At 37.0% G+C, this 17,539-nt stretch overlaps 4 protein-coding genes and 2 long non-coding RNA genes across 9 annotated transcripts; 3 read left to right on the forward strand and 3 right to left on the reverse strand.

Annotated features, from left to right (window-relative positions):
• The first annotated feature begins 229 nt into the window (after positions 1-229).
• Positions 230-4,179, forward strand: LOC110660751 (dof zinc finger protein DOF5.4). Of its 4 annotated transcripts, XR_002495995.2 has the most exons (3): positions 230-1,462; positions 3,297-3,461; positions 3,604-4,179. XR_002495995.2 is itself a non-coding variant. In XM_058132374.1 (2 exons), the coding sequence occupies exons 1-2, from the start codon at positions 468-470 to the stop codon at positions 3,317-3,319; spliced, it is 1,008 nt and encodes a 335-aa protein (XP_057988357.1). In that variant the 5' UTR covers positions 231-467; the 3' UTR covers positions 3,320-3,513. The 4 variants fall into 4 exon arrangements, 3 of the variants coding, with proteins under 3 accessions (XP_057988357.1, XP_021674867.2, XP_057988358.1); XM_058132374.1 differs by lacking the exon at positions 3,604-4,179 and having other exon boundaries at positions 231-1,462; positions 3,307-3,513; XM_021819175.2 differs by lacking the exons at positions 3,297-3,461; positions 3,604-4,179 and adding an exon at positions 1,870-2,970 and having other exon boundaries at positions 231-1,462.
• An 828-nt stretch (positions 4,180-5,007) lies between these two features.
• LOC110660755 (uncharacterized) lies at positions 5,008-5,453 on the reverse strand. The gene is made up of 2 exons (XR_009142596.1): positions 5,326-5,453; positions 5,008-5,171 (listed from the first exon to the last, which is right to left on the reverse strand). It is a non-coding gene; the product is annotated as an uncharacterized LOC110660755 (long non-coding RNA).
• A 146-nt stretch (positions 5,454-5,599) lies between these two features.
• Positions 5,600-13,328, forward strand: LOC110660750 (protein MICROTUBULE BINDING PROTEIN 2C). The gene is made up of 5 exons (XM_021819172.2): positions 5,600-6,130; positions 6,288-6,371; positions 11,328-11,684; positions 12,250-12,468; positions 12,857-13,328. The coding sequence occupies exons 1-5, from the start codon at positions 5,903-5,905 to the stop codon at positions 13,064-13,066; spliced, it is 1,098 nt and encodes a 365-aa protein (XP_021674864.1). The 5' UTR covers positions 5,600-5,902; the 3' UTR covers positions 13,067-13,328.
• Positions 13,329-13,920: 592 nt separating this feature from the next.
• LOC110660752 (protein BREAKING OF ASYMMETRY IN THE STOMATAL LINEAGE) lies at positions 13,921-15,608 on the reverse strand. Its single transcript, XM_021819176.2, has 5 exons — positions 15,477-15,608; positions 14,935-15,284; positions 14,717-14,815; positions 14,148-14,314; positions 13,921-14,045 (listed from the first exon to the last, which is right to left on the reverse strand). Exons 1-5 carry the CDS (start codon positions 15,562-15,564, stop codon positions 13,937-13,939), a joined length of 813 nt encoding a protein of 270 aa, XP_021674868.2. The 5' UTR covers positions 15,565-15,608; the 3' UTR covers positions 13,921-13,936.
• Positions 14,146-15,911, forward strand: LOC131171938 (uncharacterized). The gene is made up of 2 exons (XR_009142595.1): positions 14,146-14,290; positions 15,589-15,911. It is a non-coding gene; the product is annotated as an uncharacterized LOC131171938 (long non-coding RNA).
• A 136-nt stretch (positions 15,912-16,047) lies between these two features.
• On the reverse strand, positions 16,048-17,410 carry LOC110660753 (dirigent protein 22). The gene has a single exon (XM_021819177.2). It carries the CDS (start codon positions 16,700-16,702, stop codon positions 16,166-16,168), a length of 537 nt encoding a protein of 178 aa, XP_021674869.1. The 5' UTR covers positions 16,703-17,410; the 3' UTR covers positions 16,048-16,165.
• Between the last annotated feature and the right edge of the window lie 129 nt (positions 17,411-17,539).

Consider the following 17,539-nt stretch of genomic DNA (forward strand, 5'->3'; position numbering starts at 1 on the left):
TGATTTCAATTCAGTTTCAAATTTATCAATTGTTCATTGATTTTAATCTCAGATTTCACTGAGTTGATTCTACTTTAATCCAATGCTTAAATTACGTACGCCTTCCTAGCCTTGGAATGGCTAATTTCGAGTTTTTACAGGGGACAATTTAAGCAAATTTGGGTTTTCATGAGGGTTAATTTGGTCATTGGTTGCATAAAAAAATTGTTACTAGAAGATTTTTAAGGGAATATTTGTCAGAGTTCAGAATCTCTTCCGACTTTCTCTCTCGATTCTCTCTCTTTCTCTCGATTCTGAGTTTCCATTTCGTGGTCGGTTAATGTGAGCAATTTCAAGAGGGAAACTGGATTGTAAGCAACAATTTTGCTTTTTATACTCGTTTTGCACTATTAACAAACGATTTTGGTTCATACATATTAGCAAGTTCAGTGTTTCTTTCGAGTACGACTTGTGGCGGAGGCTACGAAATGCAAGATATCCACTCAATTGGCGGCGGAGGCCGGTTATTTAGCGGCGGAGGTGGAGACCGGAGGCTGAGGCCGCATCACCAGCAGAACCACCAAGCATTAAAGTGCCCCAGGTGCGACTCACTTAACACCAAGTTTTGCTACTACAACAACTACAACCTCTCGCAGCCACGCCACTTCTGCAAGAGCTGCCGCAGGTACTGGACTAAAGGCGGCGTCCTCCGCAACGTCCCCGTAGGCGGTGGCTGTCGCAAGACGAAGCGTTCCAAGCCCAAACAAACCACCTCGACGGCAGATACTACCACTACCTCAACTAATACAGCAACCACCACTGCTAGTACGACGCCAATACCACCGCCGCCGCCGCAGCAGCAACAACAACCAGAGCGGAAATTGTCAAATTCTCATTCTAGCAGCGAAAGCTCCAGTCTGACCGCCACGAATACCACAACGGCTAACATTGGTTTAGAAGCAGTTTCCGCGCATTCTTCGAGCTCAGCCTCGAATAATATACTGAATGGTGTTGGTGAATCTAAGGTATTTGCACATGCCAACATAAATCCGAGCTTTGAGCCTGGGTTGCTAGAGCAAGGATCGGACTGTGGGATCTTCTCAGAGATTGGAAACTTTACAAGCTTAATTACGTCAACAAATGAGCAGTTGCCCTTTGGATTTAGTAGCATACTGAATCAACAGAGTCTTGAACATGTGCAACAGAACCAGAATCAGCAGTGGCAACATCAGCAGCAGAAGATAGTGGGTGTGAGTGGGGAGGAGATGAAGATGCAGGAGATGGCGGGAGGGTTGATTGATCAGACGGTTCACCTAGAGTTATCAGCTCTGCAGAGTAGTAGATCAGGAAATGGGGAGTTTGGACCGTTGGATTGTCTGGGTACTGGAGATCAAGGTTTGTTTGATCTTCCTAACGCCGTTGATCAAGCTTACTGGAGCCAGAGTCAGTGGACTGATCAAGATCCCCCCAGTCTCTATCTCCCGTAAATCTCCTTACCTTTTTTAACTTTAAAAAGAAAAATGAAGAAAAAATCTCTCAAAAACATTAAAAAAAAAAGAAGATAATTTGAGAGAGTTTATATGAAAAATATGAATATGACTGCTTTGTCTTCTTTGTAATTTTTTCAATATTTATTTTCTTTTTTTTTCGAGATTTTATTTTGGTGATTTTGGAAGATGTTTGGGTTTGATCTTTGATGTTCATGTGCAACTAACATTCATGTTAGTTTTTTTTTTTCTATTTTTTTTGGAAGTTATTAAAATTTCTGATGTATCTGAAATTAAATTAAATGAAAATATAGAGGAAAAATAGGGTTTTGTTTGCTTCCATATGCAACTGTAACGTCTTTTTCTCATATTAATGCTTGATTAATTCCTTTAAAACAAACAGTAAACCAAAACACTCACATTAGCATGTGCCACGTCATCGATATTGAAGCTAATATGGTGGCCTCGCGACGATAAATTACACGGTGGATTGGGAATTGATCGGTTGCAAAACTTTGCAATGAGAGAGACTGTACGGATTATAGTGTGGGAGTGTACCAGTCGGTAGGCGGGGTCCACATGCATAGTGACTAGTCCCATGCGTGATAATGACTCCACGTGGCGATGGTAGGAAGAGGGGGGCAATGGGTCTTAATGCCGGAGACCACGTGGGTTAAGTTGATTGGGCAACACCTATGAAGTCGGTTTGTCGTGGCTCTCTACTGTGATGAGGTTGTGGATAAAGTAGAGCTAGTGAGTGCAGGCAGAACAGGGTAGATTGAAAGGGACAGGGAAATGTGAGTGAATGTGAAAGTGCGGATGACGTGGATTCGGCAAGTGGGACAGAGATTAGGTGGGTGGTGGTTTCTGCTTACTGGTAAACTGTGGGGGTGGGGGCCACGGGGGCATGTGCAGGGAAGTGTGTCTCATCGACCGTACGAGTCACGCATTTGGTGGGCATGACTGTGAGCGAGTTTTACGTGACACACATTCGGTGTGTTTTGTTTGATGAAGAATGATGATGATGGACAGAATGGCCATGTTGTTTAGGGCATTCATGACGAGAGCTCAGAGGTTGCTGCTCAGTGTGATTACTCGCAAGGATATAGCTAGCGTGTCTGTTTAATTTCCTGTGCAAGTTATATAATGCATGCCTGTGAGAATTAATGGGTTCGTAGTACTGTGTGTGACATTGCTGCATGCTCTCTAACAGTCTCTCTAGTCTGGTGTAGGTAGGGCGGGGTCGGGGTGATGAGGAAGTGGTCCATTCCAATGGGTGACAACTGAAAAAAATGGTGCTGAAATTTCAAGTGGTCCTTTTGAGCTAGACGAGGTTCAGGCCCATGAATTATTGACCAGGGGCGAAAATAGGTTTTGAATTTGGCTGTAGATAAAGGTTTAAGGGCTTTAATTGATCCTAAACCTTGTATGGAGAGTTGATTTTGATCTTCTTTTTAATTTTGAAATGGAATCAATGGTTGGGTCTGTTGATTCAATTTTTTAAGTTGAATTATTTAAAAAAAAAATAATGTGATGGATGTGGAAAGATGCCACGTGGACTGAACCCGATTAAGTCACTCAAAAATTAAATGGGAATAAAAACCACCATTAAAGTAGACTGAAATCAGCATTAAACCCTTTTGAATCGAATTATTAATATGATTAAGGCTCGTTTCATTTCTCTAACTTCGAATTATTTAGTTTTGACTTGAAAGAAAACGGTGGTCATCTCTTTTTTAAACGACGTGGACTGCTTTTGATTAGTGATGTGATTTTGCTATGATTAACATATATTTTCCGACCTTATCTTGCTGATTAAATTCAATTCAGTGGTTGTCAGGTCTTGGGCATGAGAGTTGAGTGGAGAATTCTCTTTCTGTTTCTCTCTGCCTTCTGTGTTGGAGAGACTTATCCGATTAATGATGGTGTATAATTTGTCGATCACGCAAGCATTCAGGTCAAGCAATTTATCTAAACTTGCTTGCAAGGATGAGCGTATGTATCACTACTCTGCTACGCCTTGTACAGTTAAATATTTTTATTATTACAGTGCTGTGCATGATACATGTGAGTCTCACATATCTGAAATATAAACAAGGTTTGAACAAAATCAGCTGACATCAAAGCCTCAATTCAGGTGGAGGCCAATTCACAACTGTGCGCCAGATCCATATCAAAGTGTCTGCCATAACTTAACCTCTGTAGAATTTGATGAATAATTGACTAATTGTAGTAGCTAGGCGTGCAATAGATGAGATGTGACCTGCTGAGGAGGTTAGTGGCCTATCACATTCTAATTGCCTGAAAAGACCAGCCAAATTACAAGAATTCGTCAAAGAGACCTATTGCCACTGCCTTGCCTTGCCTGCCCAGGACCATGGATGATGACTGGATGGATAATTATATTGTGCTTTTCAGAGTTTGGCACATGGATGTGGTAGTCCTCCTAAGCATTTGTCCTTCGATTTTTGGCACTGATTTTGATGCCTGCAAATCCAATTGGTTTACTTCCTCAATTGGGGCCTTTCTGCTTCCACCAAACGTTTTTCACTACAGGGCAGAATCTTTAATTAGGAATTGGTAATACACTTAGGTGACCACCAAAATGCAATAATTTGACTGTGTTTCCTTAAACAGCCTGCTAAGGAATTATTCGAGCCATACCTTGATTCACCCTGTAGTTTTTATATTGGGAATAAAGTTCATGAAATTTTGTAAAATTTATTTAATGATTGTATGTAGTTGGGGGAAATCCCACAGCTTTGGGCTGCAATGCTAATGATCCCTCGCACCATTTTGAGTTGGGCAGGCCTGGTTTGAATTTGAAGCCTGAAGGCCCTCAACTGGTAAAAGGGGTGACTTGACTTGCGCATGCCGTTGGTGCTGGGCACTTACAACGCATTGTCTTTGCTGATAAATTACATTGCATTTCAGCTTGTCATTTTTTATTAATTAGGTGCTGTCTCATAGTACGGAAGATCTAAACTTTAATTATTAACATCCTCTTATTTTTTTAATAAAAAGTTTGGAAAACAAAAAACCTTTGCTTGTTATTAATTAGCCATGACATCAACGTGTGGAACCCTTCCAAAGTGCCAATGACCACTTCAATTGTTCATGCCATTGGTGGCCAATGCTTGGCACGTATTTCCCATTATGTTTAATAACAAATCTCTTTTGCAATTTAGGTTGTCGAATGTTTGCTTACGAACTTGGTTTGTAGTGAGATTAGAAATTTAATTCCAGTATAAAATTTTAAATTTTCATTCAACTCAAGGAGGGTATTTGATTGGACATCATATTGAAGTGGGATCTATCAATCAGTTGTTCTAGATAGCAATGTGATGAATGATGTATGAATTGAAGAAATTGGGTTAGAAATCAGTTTTGCTTCCGGTACATGGAAATGCTTCGGTGCGCATAGTCAATTATATAGAATTGAGCCAAGCAGAAACATCCTGACTTCCATCAGAAGAAATCAAGCTTAAGGTGCTATAAAAGACTCATCCATGCTGTATATAATGCTTAGAAAGACAATATATGAAATGGAAATACTTTAACAACTCCACCAATTCTCACTCATTTTAGAGATTTACAGCTAAAAAACGTGGGGTCCTATGCAGTTGCGTCTGGTGATCAGCAGTTGTCAGCCCTTGTCTCCCATCAGCATCTATGCTAGGGGTCCCAGGGCATTCTGTGGTCAATCTGAACATATAAAAGCAGAAATGCGAACAAACTGCTGAAAAAGCTTAGGCATAGAGAGAATAATGAATTAACTATAGATAAATAGGATTAGGAAATACATGGGGAAATAAAATGCGTTGGCTGTGCTGTTACTTGAAGGAGGAAAGATGCTAACCTCTGGGTGTTCTATCTGGCCTGAGGGACGATTAGCTTCAGGGGAACAAGCTATAGATTCTCCTTCACTCGAACTTGTCAGGCTTTCAGGGCTAGAGGACACTATACTTTCAGTCTCTGTTGTGTTTGTTCTCTAGCAATAACCAAATGCGATTTTATGATCGACAGAAATGGATAAATTAGCACCACAGCCATTCAATAATTGCGTCTGTAGTTTCACAGTCTGTATACAGATAAATTAGTCCCAATTATATACCAATGGTTCTAGCCAGAGGTCATGGCAGAAGCATTTTGTTTGGGGTGGTTGAAGTTCAAATTCTATTCTTATATATTTCTTTATTAATAAATATAACTTAATAAAAATACTTAAATTGAAAATATAAAGGGGCATTTTTGTACTTCTAAATTTGTCTTCCGATCTACGCTGGGGATCCATGTCCTGAAAAGAAGACGAATTCAAATTTCAGTCAGAAGCATTCTTCGGCAACTCTTCTCTCTCTTCTCTCTCTCGAATACGCTCGTACTGCTCTCATTCTACTCATAGTTATAGACGGTTTGAAGAATCAAATTCCGAAACGATGTACGATCCTCAGCATTTCGTAGATTTGCAAGGAAATTCCAATTTCTTGGACCCCAAATCATGGCTCTCTGGCGACGATAACTCTTCCCCGACTCTCCGACGTGCTCAGTCCCAACTCTCCGCCCACACTTCCACCTCTGCTTCCACCACTGCAGCAGCCGGCAATGTCGATCGCGTCCTCTATGACAATCTAGTTGAGATGGTGCCTCTCGTCGAGTCCCTCATCGTAATTTCTCTCCCCCTTACTTGTGCATTTAATCTGTTTAAGTAACAGGAGTAATATAAGGCTCAGTTCGGTTTTTATGAAGAGAAAAGAATTAAAGTTTCGTGAGCTAAGCTCACAAGGTAGTGGATCCTGCTGGGTTGCTTTGAATATTGTGTAGGATCGGAAAGCCAGCAGTTCATTTACGCGGCGCGGGTCCATTATCTACACAAAGACGCCTTCCAGAGAATCTTTATACAAAAGAGTACGGTTTTCAATTTTTAATTTTTCGTTTCTTTACTTATATTTTTATAGCATTTGGACCTTGTATGTTGCAATTTGTTTGTTTTTTCATTTCCTGGCCAAATTTGTATGATTAATTCCTCTTTTTGGCATGCGATGTGAGGTAGTTTATTTTAATGATGTAACGTGTAAGCTTAAAGTTTCCTTGTTTACTTCTAGTATAGTCATGTTAATGTAACTCAAGAACTCCCAATGTGAATTTATGGGAACGTCACTGAGACATTGTTAGGTTGTGAATATATGATGAATTAAATGCATGCTCGGTAGACAATGATGAAGTCTAATAAAGTGTAATGAAATTAATTTTTAGTTTTTTTTATTGAATTTTTATTTGATTATATTCAGTTACATCCTACTGTTGATTTACCAATTTATTTTCATGTTTGTCTCTCACTATGCATGATAGATTTTGTTGCCTTGCAATTCAATGTGCCCAACAATCATTCTTTATCAGAAGAGAAATAGAAGATGGCTTTATGTAGTTGTTCATGACCTGAGACAACTTCTGGAAAAGCTTTGGTTTATTTCCCTTCCAGCACAAAGGATGAGATCTTAAACAGTTTGTTCAAACGTAGTTGTCTCAAGGGATTGTGTACTATGCATAACCATAAACAGCTTTGCTTCACATTTTGTCAGTTAGCTTCTCTCTTTAGGAGCTATTGAAACCTCACTAAATCTGGCAAGGATTTCTGTTGATCATGGTTTCCAAATATGTTGAGCTTTTCCTTCTTTGGTTCTCTTGAGGGAAGTCCATCAAGAAAGAAAGGGTCAAAATTTTGCTATTAGATTTGCCAATTTAATGGATTGGATTCATCTCTTATTTTCTGACCCTGAGCCTGAATTGCATAGTTAAGTTGAGTTGAAGTGTTTAAACTTTGAAGTCTTTCATGTGCTTTGTCTATGACTTGTATGCGTTAAACATGGGGAAAGGTGGCCTAATGTAGGAATGACAAGCAGATGAAAGGGCACAATGACCCAAAAGAGGGAGGGAGGGGGGGGGGGGGGGGTGAACAGAATCGAGTGTTGAGCACTTATAATGTTCAAACTTGGGATTTGCCGAACCCTGCGCACTTGTTCTGCACTTTAACTGATGCCAAATGTTTGTTTTCACAATGTCAAAAGTGCTTAGGCATTCACACAACTTTAGTTGAGCTTTTTTTATTTTTTTATTTTTCTATTCCTTGTCTTTTATTGAGATAATTAATTTCAATAACAATAGCATGAGCCCTGCTTCATTTTGGCATCTGGCCATAATGTGGCCAAATATGTGACATTTTGACTAAATTTACTAAGACAGTTGTATTGTTTGGAAAGATTTCAGAAAAATACCCTTTGGTTTAGTGCTTTGATATTTAAGGATTGGATTTGTTACCCTTGTTTTAGTATTAAAAGGTTATTCATTATCACTTTAGTACCCTTATATGCTGATGTCTTTAAAACCATACATATGTGGAGCCCAAGTCTCCTAAAATGACTATTAGACTTGAGCATTATCCATATGATATCATTATGATAGTCATATGACACCAAAGCTAAATTTTTACCCCTCTTTTTAAGATAAAATTTTATTATGCTGAAAAAAAAAAAATCTTATGGTTTGGTCCTTTGATATTTGAGGATTGAATTTTCTTTTTTAGTGTTGTTTTAGTTCACAAGTCTATTCATTATCACTTTGATACCTTTATATGCTGATGTCATTAAACCCTAAGTCTCATAAGATGACAATTAGTAATTTGACTTGAGTGTTATCCATATGATGTTTTTATGTTAGTCATATGACATCAAATTAGTGCTACAAATAGTTATTAAAGGCCCAAGGCGCCAAGGGTCCTGGGGCCTAAGCTCAAGGCGTGGGCCTGAACGAGGCGAGGCGCAAAAATAAAAAAAAATTCATAAAAAATAAATAAATGAGACAACTATAAATAACATAAAGTTAAACATAATAATAACTAGCATTCTAAAAATTAAGTTTGCAATCCATTTAAAATTAAAATAAGCTACTCATAGTCATAGTTTAAAACACTAATATATATATATATATATATATATATATATATATATATATATATATATATATTGAAACTAGTCTTTTAATGTCTCAAAAATGAAATCAAGACAAATGCAAATAATAATAATAATCACTATTTGACATATTCAACTAATTAAGCATTATTAACAATTTAGCATCTTAATATCTCTAAGAACTAAAAACTGCAAAATTCAATCAAGAAATTTAGTTAAGATTCAAGAAGCAGCATAATATTTAACATTTTGAATCCATAATATTTAATATTTACTTGCTCATGGAACCTAACTAAAAAACTGATGTGAAGAATCTGTTGTAAATTATTCAAGCAGGCTACTCAACTCAAGGACCTCCTATAGAGGAATGTAACTCATCTAACATTCAAGCAAATCTTCTTTCTATTTATAGTTAAGGTATACTCAAGAAGAGACTAGCCTCATCATGGCCATTTGAAGACACTAACATAAACTCTAACCCTTGGTTAGGCCTATAGGGTTTACAACTCCACATGATTCAAGAAGAGAAGAATGTGGAAGAGATTGAAGGAAGAAAAGAAGCATGGAAGAAAAAAAATTTTCCATAGCATAACGGTAGGGAAAGAACATGCCGTGAACAGAGAGAGACCAAAAGAAGAAGAGAAGAAGCAAGAAAAAAAAAGAAAAGGAGCATACTGCATAGGGCAGCAAGCTATTTGGTAAGTGCTCCTTCTTCTTCTTCTTCTGGACGACACAATGTGGGCTACGTGAGGTTGAGTTTTTCCAAAAAAACAAAAAAAAGGCCACCTGTCGCTGAACCAGGGAGAGGTACGCCTTGGTGCACCTCGCTGCGCCTGGGTGAGGTCGCCCGCCCTCCATGGCCTGAGGTGTCGCCCTTTGAACCTGTTGCGCCTCTCACCTCAGGTGCACATGAGTCCACCTGAGGTGAGACTTTGACAACTCTGGTGCTGCATTTTTTTTCACCTCAGCCATACGACCGGCTATGTTATATGGTAGTGAGTGTTGGGCACTGAAAGAGTCGTATGCATCTAAGTTAAGAGTTGCAGAGATGAGAATGTTAAGGTGGATGAGTGGCCATACTAGACTAGATAAAGTCCGTAATGAAAGTATTAGAGAAAAGGTAGGAGTGGTGCCAATTGAAGATAAGTTGAGAGAATAGAGATTAAGGTGGTTTGGTCATGTGAAGCGTAGACATACGGAGGCTCCAGTTAGACAAGTAGAGCACATTAGGTTAGAGGATAGAAAGAAAAAAAGGGGTAGACCTAAATTGACTTGGAGGAGAGTAGTACAACATGATTTAGAAGTATTACACATTTCTGAGGATTTAACCCAAAATCGTTCAGAGTGAAAAAAGCGGATCCATATAGCCGACCCCAAATTTTTTGGGATAAAGGCTTAGTTGAGTTGAGTTGAGTTGAGTTATTTTATGCTATAGGAATATTATCTAAATGTAATAATAATGATATTAGTTCAAATGGTAATAAAGTGACAATAGATGAAATCTCATGGTAATAAAGTGACAAGTGTTCAGCAGTATATTGTTCAAACTTGGAATTTGCCCAATCCTGATCACTTGTTCTGCACTTGAGCTAATGCCAAATGTTTTGTCGAAAGTGCTTAGGCATTCACACAACTTTAGTTGAGCTTCTTTTTTTTTATTTTTTTATTTTTAAATTCCTTGTCTTTTATTGAGAAATAATTAATTTGAACAACAATAGCATGAACCCTGCTTTATTTTGGCATTTGGCCATAATGTGGCCATTTATGTGACTCTTTGGTTTAGTCCTTTGATATTTAAGGATTGAATTTTTTTTTACCGTTGTTTTAGTATCACAAGGTTATTCATTATCACTTTAGTACCCTTATATGCTGATATCATTAAAACCATACATATGTGGTGCCCAAGTCTACTTAAATGACTATCAGACTTGAGTATTATCCATATGATATCATTATGATTGTCATATGACACCAAAGCTAAATTTTCCTCCCTACTTTTAAGATAAAATTTTATTATGGTGTAAAAAAAAAACAAAAATCCTATGGTTTGGTCCTTTGATATTTGAGGATTGAATTTTCTTTTTTAGTGTTGTTTTAGTTCACAAGGTTATTCATTATCACTTTAGTACCTTTATATGCTGATATCGTTAAACCCCAAATCTCATAAAATGACAATTAGACTTGAGTGTTATCCATATGATGTCTTTACGATAGTCATATGACATCAAATTAGTGCTACATTAATTTTTTTTTTTCCTTTTTCCCCCTATTCTTAAGATAAGATTTTGCTGTGGCGAAAAAAAGAAGTTCTATTTTTTTTCCCAGACATATTTCAGGTAACATCAATAAAACTTTTTATTTCATATAATGAGTTATCTTATGCTATAGGAATATTATCTAAATATCATTATAATGATCTTAGTTCAAATGGTAATAAAGTGACAATAGATGAAATCTCATGGTACTAAACTGGTGTAAAAGATTTTTCCATCCCTTAGAGTGTCAAAGTGTTAAACCACAAGCATTTTTCTGAACAGCATTCTGTCAGTGTTGCAATAATTTAATTAGGCCTTGAATACTGTTTTTATTTATGCCCTGATGCGTATCTTTGAACAGCGAACAAAGCAATTTTTCTGTAGTTTGTGGAAATTAACTACATATCCTAAAACCTTATATAAAGATTTAGTCACATAAACTGAATGCTCAATTTTTTTTTTTTTTTTTAAAGAAATCTTGTTTTGATGACTACTTTGGTTATCTGTGTTCTATTCATGTAATTGGTATTGTCATTGTGCATCTGTGGTCTCTGGTGATCAGTTTCTTCAGGCAATTTTTTTTTTTAATATGGATGTCAATGTTCCAACCGACACTGATTCTTCCCTTCTTATTATTGAAGACAATTGATCTGAAAGGAAGGTATCCATCTCAGTCTTTACCACCAAAAAAGAAAAAGGAACATAGGGACAAGGACCAAAGCAAGAATGCAAGTAATAATCAAGTTGCTGATGGCTTCTCAATTTTTTCCTCGAGGGATTTGGCTGCAGAGAAGGACTTAGAAGAGCTAGTTAGATTGAGGGAACAAATTGAGGATCTGCAAAGGAAGTTATTGGAGAAAGATGAACTTCTGAAATCAGCTGAAATTTCAAAGAACCAGATGAATGTTGTTTATACAACACTTGATGAACTGAAACACGAGGCCGCAGAGAAGGATTCCATAATTAAGTCTACTCAACTACAACTTTCTGATGCGAAGGTACATAATATCTACTGGTTTGCTTGTATCATTTATTAGCATGATGAGTCTTTATTCATTTGTTACCATGAATAATATTTCTTGCCTATTAATAAACTGTAATGACTCATAACAATAATTGCAGATTTGATGATATTATATAATGTGATTGCACTCTGATCCTAGTGATTGTAGCCAATTTTGAGATCCCGCAGATTCAACTTTCGTTGATGCAAATGCAAAACTTGGACAATTTATGTGGCTTAAAGTTATGATGCTTGAGATCCATTTTTGTTCTAGGAAGAACTAATTGGAAGGCCATTTTTAACTTGAGAAACTTATAATGCTTTGAAATTAAAATTAAATGTTTTTAAAATTTAATTTTTTTTTCCATTATATTCCATTCTTAGAGAATGTTAAATCCTTGAAGCTATTTATATCATTTAGATCTTGACTGAGTTATGTCATCCTAGAAGGGTGGAAATAAAGCCACATGTCTAAAATGAACTCTCTCACTCTTCCCCCCAACCTCCTCCTTGTTAGAAAGTCGTTTCATTTGCTAGTAACAGCTGTATTTTTTATACAGATCAAGCTTGCGGACAAACAAGCTGCCCTGGAGAAGATACAGTGGGAAGCAATGACATCCAATAGGAAAGCGGAGAAGCTCCAGGAAGACCTAGATTCTCTCCAGGGAGGCATTTCATCATTCACAATGTTATTTGAAGGCTTGGCTAATAATGATTCCACAGTATATGCTGAAGATTATGACGTCAAACCACGTTATTTAGATTATCTTCCTGATATTGTAAGCACATAGCCCATTTTTGCATGTCTAATATTTTTTTTGCGTTTACCATTTACATTCTTTTTTGCAGATATTTTTATTACTTGTCATATTGATAATAATGGGAGAAGGCGAGCAACAATCAAAACCTTTGTTCATCTTATGTTATTCACTTGCTCTGCTCTTCATGCTTGGCATCACCTTGCCATGGTTAAATACCAGCTTTTATTGTATAGGGGAAAAACTGCTGTGGCTTGAATTTTTAGATCATGGTTTGTTAACTTGGTAAAAGGGAGCATATTAAAGAAAATGAAGTTTTTTCCCCCTTCACCTGATAATGTACGCGTGCATCTTGTTTACTTACACTTGTTGGTTTGATCTTATTTGCTGCTGAACCATATCCATACAGGATGATATTGATCACAAGGAGATGCAAAAAATGGAAGAAGCAAGACGAGCTTATGTTATTGCTGTCACTGCTGCAAAGGAAAAGCAAGATGAAGAGTCTATTGCTGCCGCAGCTAGTGCAAGACTACGTCTTCAGTCTATTGTTTTTAAATCCAACAGTATGAATGCTGGTAAGGATTTTAACAATGGCCAGGTTTCACAAGCTTCTTAATTCTTGTGGAGCATTTGTACCCGTGGTCCAGCACGCATGTGATTAACAGGCTAAATACTTTTAACCCTCTTTCGCCTCTTTTTCTTCTGCTGTTATTATAAATTTTTTTTTCTCGTTTAATGGGTTGGTTTATTTTGTTTTTGATAATCATATGTATCTAATCCACTCAAGATCTCCCTTATCATATTATTTGTACATGGTTTGTTTCCATGGAAGGCGAATGTCGCTAATCTATATAGCACTTGGTATTACTTTGTTTCAACGCTTACCTCCTCTCTTTTTTCCTTCTTCTTCTCTGCATGAATTATTCGCTGCCTTTGGCGGAAGGATTACACTTACCATGAAAATTGCAAAACGCGCATTTCAATTGGCGATTACAATCAAGTTATGCAGAGCCTGCCACCATTTTTTTTAATGGCCGTAATTGCAAATATATCTAAGGTTTGAAATTTCTTTAGGTCATTATTAACCCAACAAACAAATTCGCTGTAACTGCTAACAGATCATGAGATGAACATGAATGGTTTTCAATATTTCAAAAAAGAGAAAGAAAAGGAAAATATAGCGGTCACCTTTTGTTCAATCTTAACTCAAAGTCTTTGATTTGGTGGTAACAGGACCTTGAGAGTTGCCGTTGGAGGGAGCTGGGATTATTGATTCTGACACTTAGGAAGGTAAATATGGTTATAAACAGGACATAAGTACACCCAACATAAGCAAGAAGTTTTCTATGGTAGAATGTCTTGAAGCAATGTGACTTTTTTTTTTAAATTATTGATAAATGGCAATTGAATGATAGACTTCTAATAATTATATGTTCAAACCAGCCATTCTCCTAAAAAATAACAAAAATTCACGGAAATTTTCAGATTAGAATCTCCAACACTGAAAACGAGCACAAGTTAGTTTGTGCTTCCTTATGTAGAGGCCCTCTGATTTTGGCATTTGTGCAGGACTGCCCATCAGCTCCCAGTGCAATCTGCATTTTTTTTTCTCAATCAAATTAGCTTAGCAATCAACTACAAGAGCCAAGCCATTTGGAGTTAGTAGCTACTTGAATTATCACAAGATTCAAGCTTACATCGGAAAAGAAAAAGACCCTGTGCTGCTTTCTGATTGATTGGAGTCGCTCGATTCGACAGACTGCTTTCTGATCCCATGCTTTTCCATTACTTCAAATTTATGGCCCCTGGCGCTGGCAACCGAATGTGACTCTATGTCCAAGTAAGTGTTCTGTTCTTCCTCGTCCTGCCAATAAGGAGCAAAAAGGAAAAAAAAAATGTATTTCTAATTGGTACATGAAGTTTAAATCTGTGTCACCTACATCAGAGGGTAGGATCTTAGTACTATTGCTCATTGTTGTTCGTATCAACATGCCATTTGGCTAGTAATCAATAGTTTAATGTCTATCTGGTAAAAATTCAAGCTCTTTATATGGAGAGTAATGAAGAAAATTAGTCTAAACAAGAGGTTATCAAGTCATGTAATTTTCAAAACCATGATACCATTTTTCTGTTCTAAGGCTGAAACATTGAAATTGCTTCATTTTCTTCCAGTTGATACCATTAACAAAAAATGATTGATACTGGTGTTAGTCTTGTGTCCTATTTTGATTTCAAATTTACATCATCGGAGAGCTGCTATGCGTACCTCTTCAACAGGATTGAGCCCTTGTCCGATGCCCTGTGCATTTGAAGTTTTCCCATGGCTGCTCTTCTCGCATGTCTCTGCAACCTCACCATAATTAAGCTGCATTTCAACACAAAAAGACAATGACATAAACCAATCTTTCTTTCACTTGTTTGTTATGGTCAGGTAACTTGTTGAATACCCATTGAGAAGAAAAAGAAGGAAAAATCCTTGCTGACCTTTCTAACGACAGGCCTTGGACTTCTGTTCCCAGAATCAAAGAGCTCCAAAGCTTCTAGCTTGCCATCTTTAACAACATCAAAGGCACCATCTTCTTTAAAGCAGAAAACTATATAGTCCTCATCTTGAAAATGTGGCCAGCCTGAATCATTGCTCTTATTTTCCATTGAAACAGTGTTTCTATCCAGTGTTACATCATGGTTAACTTGTTTCTCGTTTCTATATCTATTTCGCCATAACAATTTCTTGCTAGCCCTTTTGCCTTTCATCTCATCCTTCTTGATATCAAAAACCATGTTCTTGATAGGTGGCTGAGGCGATGAAGTGCAAACTCTACCTGGGTCATCATCTGCAAGAAGCATACAAAAATACTAAAGATTATGTATTGAAAATTGCTAATAAAGGATAGAGATGTTGAAGATTTTCTGACCGTTAGAGATTTTAAATTTGAAAAATTAAATGCCCTCTTATTCTTATTCTTAAACTGGTTCTAAAGGCAGGTTAAGCTAGATAAAAAGAAGCTCCAGTTTTGTTTAGATACCCAGAGGAAATTTGCAGGGCAAGAAACAAGATACCCAGTCCCTGAGTCGCCATCTAATAAACCTGGTCATTGTCCATGGTGTACACATGATTAATTCTGTTTTCTCTTGCAGGAAAACAGTTTGAGAAGAGAATGGGGAGAAGAGAAGATTAATTAGGAGAGGGAAATGGCCATTTGAATTTGAATAAAGGACTGCATAAATTGGGGAGTTACACAGTGCCAACACATGATGAAAAAGAATCGGTTATGATTCTACACAAGGTAAAAGAAGAGAGAAATTTGGGGGAGAGGTAATTGGTGGTCGGTCTTATTATTACAAATAATTTATTAATTTTTCCTTATATATAATTCTTTTTTCTTTATACGGAATACTTTCAAGATGAAAATATGAAAAATTCAAACATTACTCTTATTAGGAATATGGTTATTTGTTAATATGGATGGTGGTGGATAATTAAATATTGATTGTTAATAATAAATGATGAAATAATTTTTTCTTATATTCTTTTTGTTGTATAATTGATTTTGATTGAAACTTGAAACGATTTTAATATTACTAAAAACTCAAAAATAGAAAATTAATCGCTTTTATTACAAAGAAGGCTAATTGGCAAATAAACTAAAAAAAAAAAGCCTTGTTAAAGAGAAAAACTAATACATTGAAAATGTAGCATAAATTTAAGTCTAACTCAATAATGCAGCAAGGTTACATTGTATCCAATTATAGCATCCATTTGATCCATTGAGTAAGTCTTCGCCAAGCAATACCCACGAGCAAGCCGAAAAATTCCTGTGCCACCAACGATCGGCATTTCCCTCACCGCACTCATCACCGGATTCCGGCCAAGGACACTAAAAGAGCTGCCATTGTAACGTCCACTAATGAACCCATATGTTAGTGTCATAAGAAGGCTAAACTCACTTTCTTGAGAGGACATGGCATATATCCCTTGTGCACGCCCTAACACTGTAGAATTCGGGTTTGGTGTGGCTGTGAGTGGATTATCCATAACAAAAACGGATCCAAACATAGCTGCCATTGGATTTGAGCCAGTGAAGTTGGACCGGCCTGCAACCCGGACTGCGGTTGGATTCGGGCCACCCACAATGTCATGCATGTAGAACTGCATTCGTGTGACCTTGGACTTCATCTTCGAGGCCGCGGTGTGATCGAAGGAGAACACAAGCAGTGCAAAGAGAAGTAGAAGTTTGCTTTCTAGTGCCATGGCTAACACGAAAAGTGCAAACAATGTATTTTTCTTTTAGAAATACAAGTTCGTTGGAAGAGGGTATTAGTCATGAATATATATACAAGAAGGTGTGGTTCTTGGTTGAACCTTTCTTCGCTACATATTCAAAACTTTTGCTTCCCATTTCGATACGTATCCAACGGTGTTGGAAACATTTGTCAAGGTTCCAATGGTTGAATTTTAGTTGTGTTGAAGATTAGTGCCTAATGCGTGGCCCAGGTGGTGATTTAATTACTATCAACTAATTTCAAAGTCTTTCTTTTGAAGATGGAGAAAAAAACATTATTGACTTGAAGTTTCATGAAGACTTTCTTTAAAGAAAATGATGCTTCTTCGTTCTTCTGTCAAAGTTTCAGACTGCAGAAGCCGGTGAACCAAAAAGCTTGGAAAATTAAGAAGTCTATTCAGAATTGCATTTAGATCACGTATCTTTTGAGGGAAAAAACCCCAAGCTACAACCTACAAGGTCCTACAGATGCAGCAGATCTCTGCCATGAAAGCTTCGAGAGAAGCAAACAAGACTGTTCAACTAAACTCCAAAACACTAGGATAGTTCATTTTCATTGATGCCTTTGTCAAATTTGTTATGCTATTTCAATTATTTTCTTTTATCATTACATTCACGATAGTTTTCAAAGTTTATAGGCACCTATTTCATGAATTTTAGTTAATGTACAATTTTTTAGTATGGCAAATAAATTACACTTTTACAGACCCCATCATGAGTTGCATGCAATTTATATTTTGGTCCTCACTGCTAATATTTTAATTTTGCATAAAACAAAATTTATTCCCAACCAAAAAAAAGGAAAA

The sequence above is a fragment of the Hevea brasiliensis genome, chromosome 13, assembly GCF_030052815.1.
Source record: "Hevea brasiliensis isolate MT/VB/25A 57/8 chromosome 13, ASM3005281v1, whole genome shotgun sequence".
Taxonomy (NCBI): Eukaryota; Viridiplantae; Streptophyta; class Magnoliopsida; order Malpighiales; family Euphorbiaceae; genus Hevea; species Hevea brasiliensis.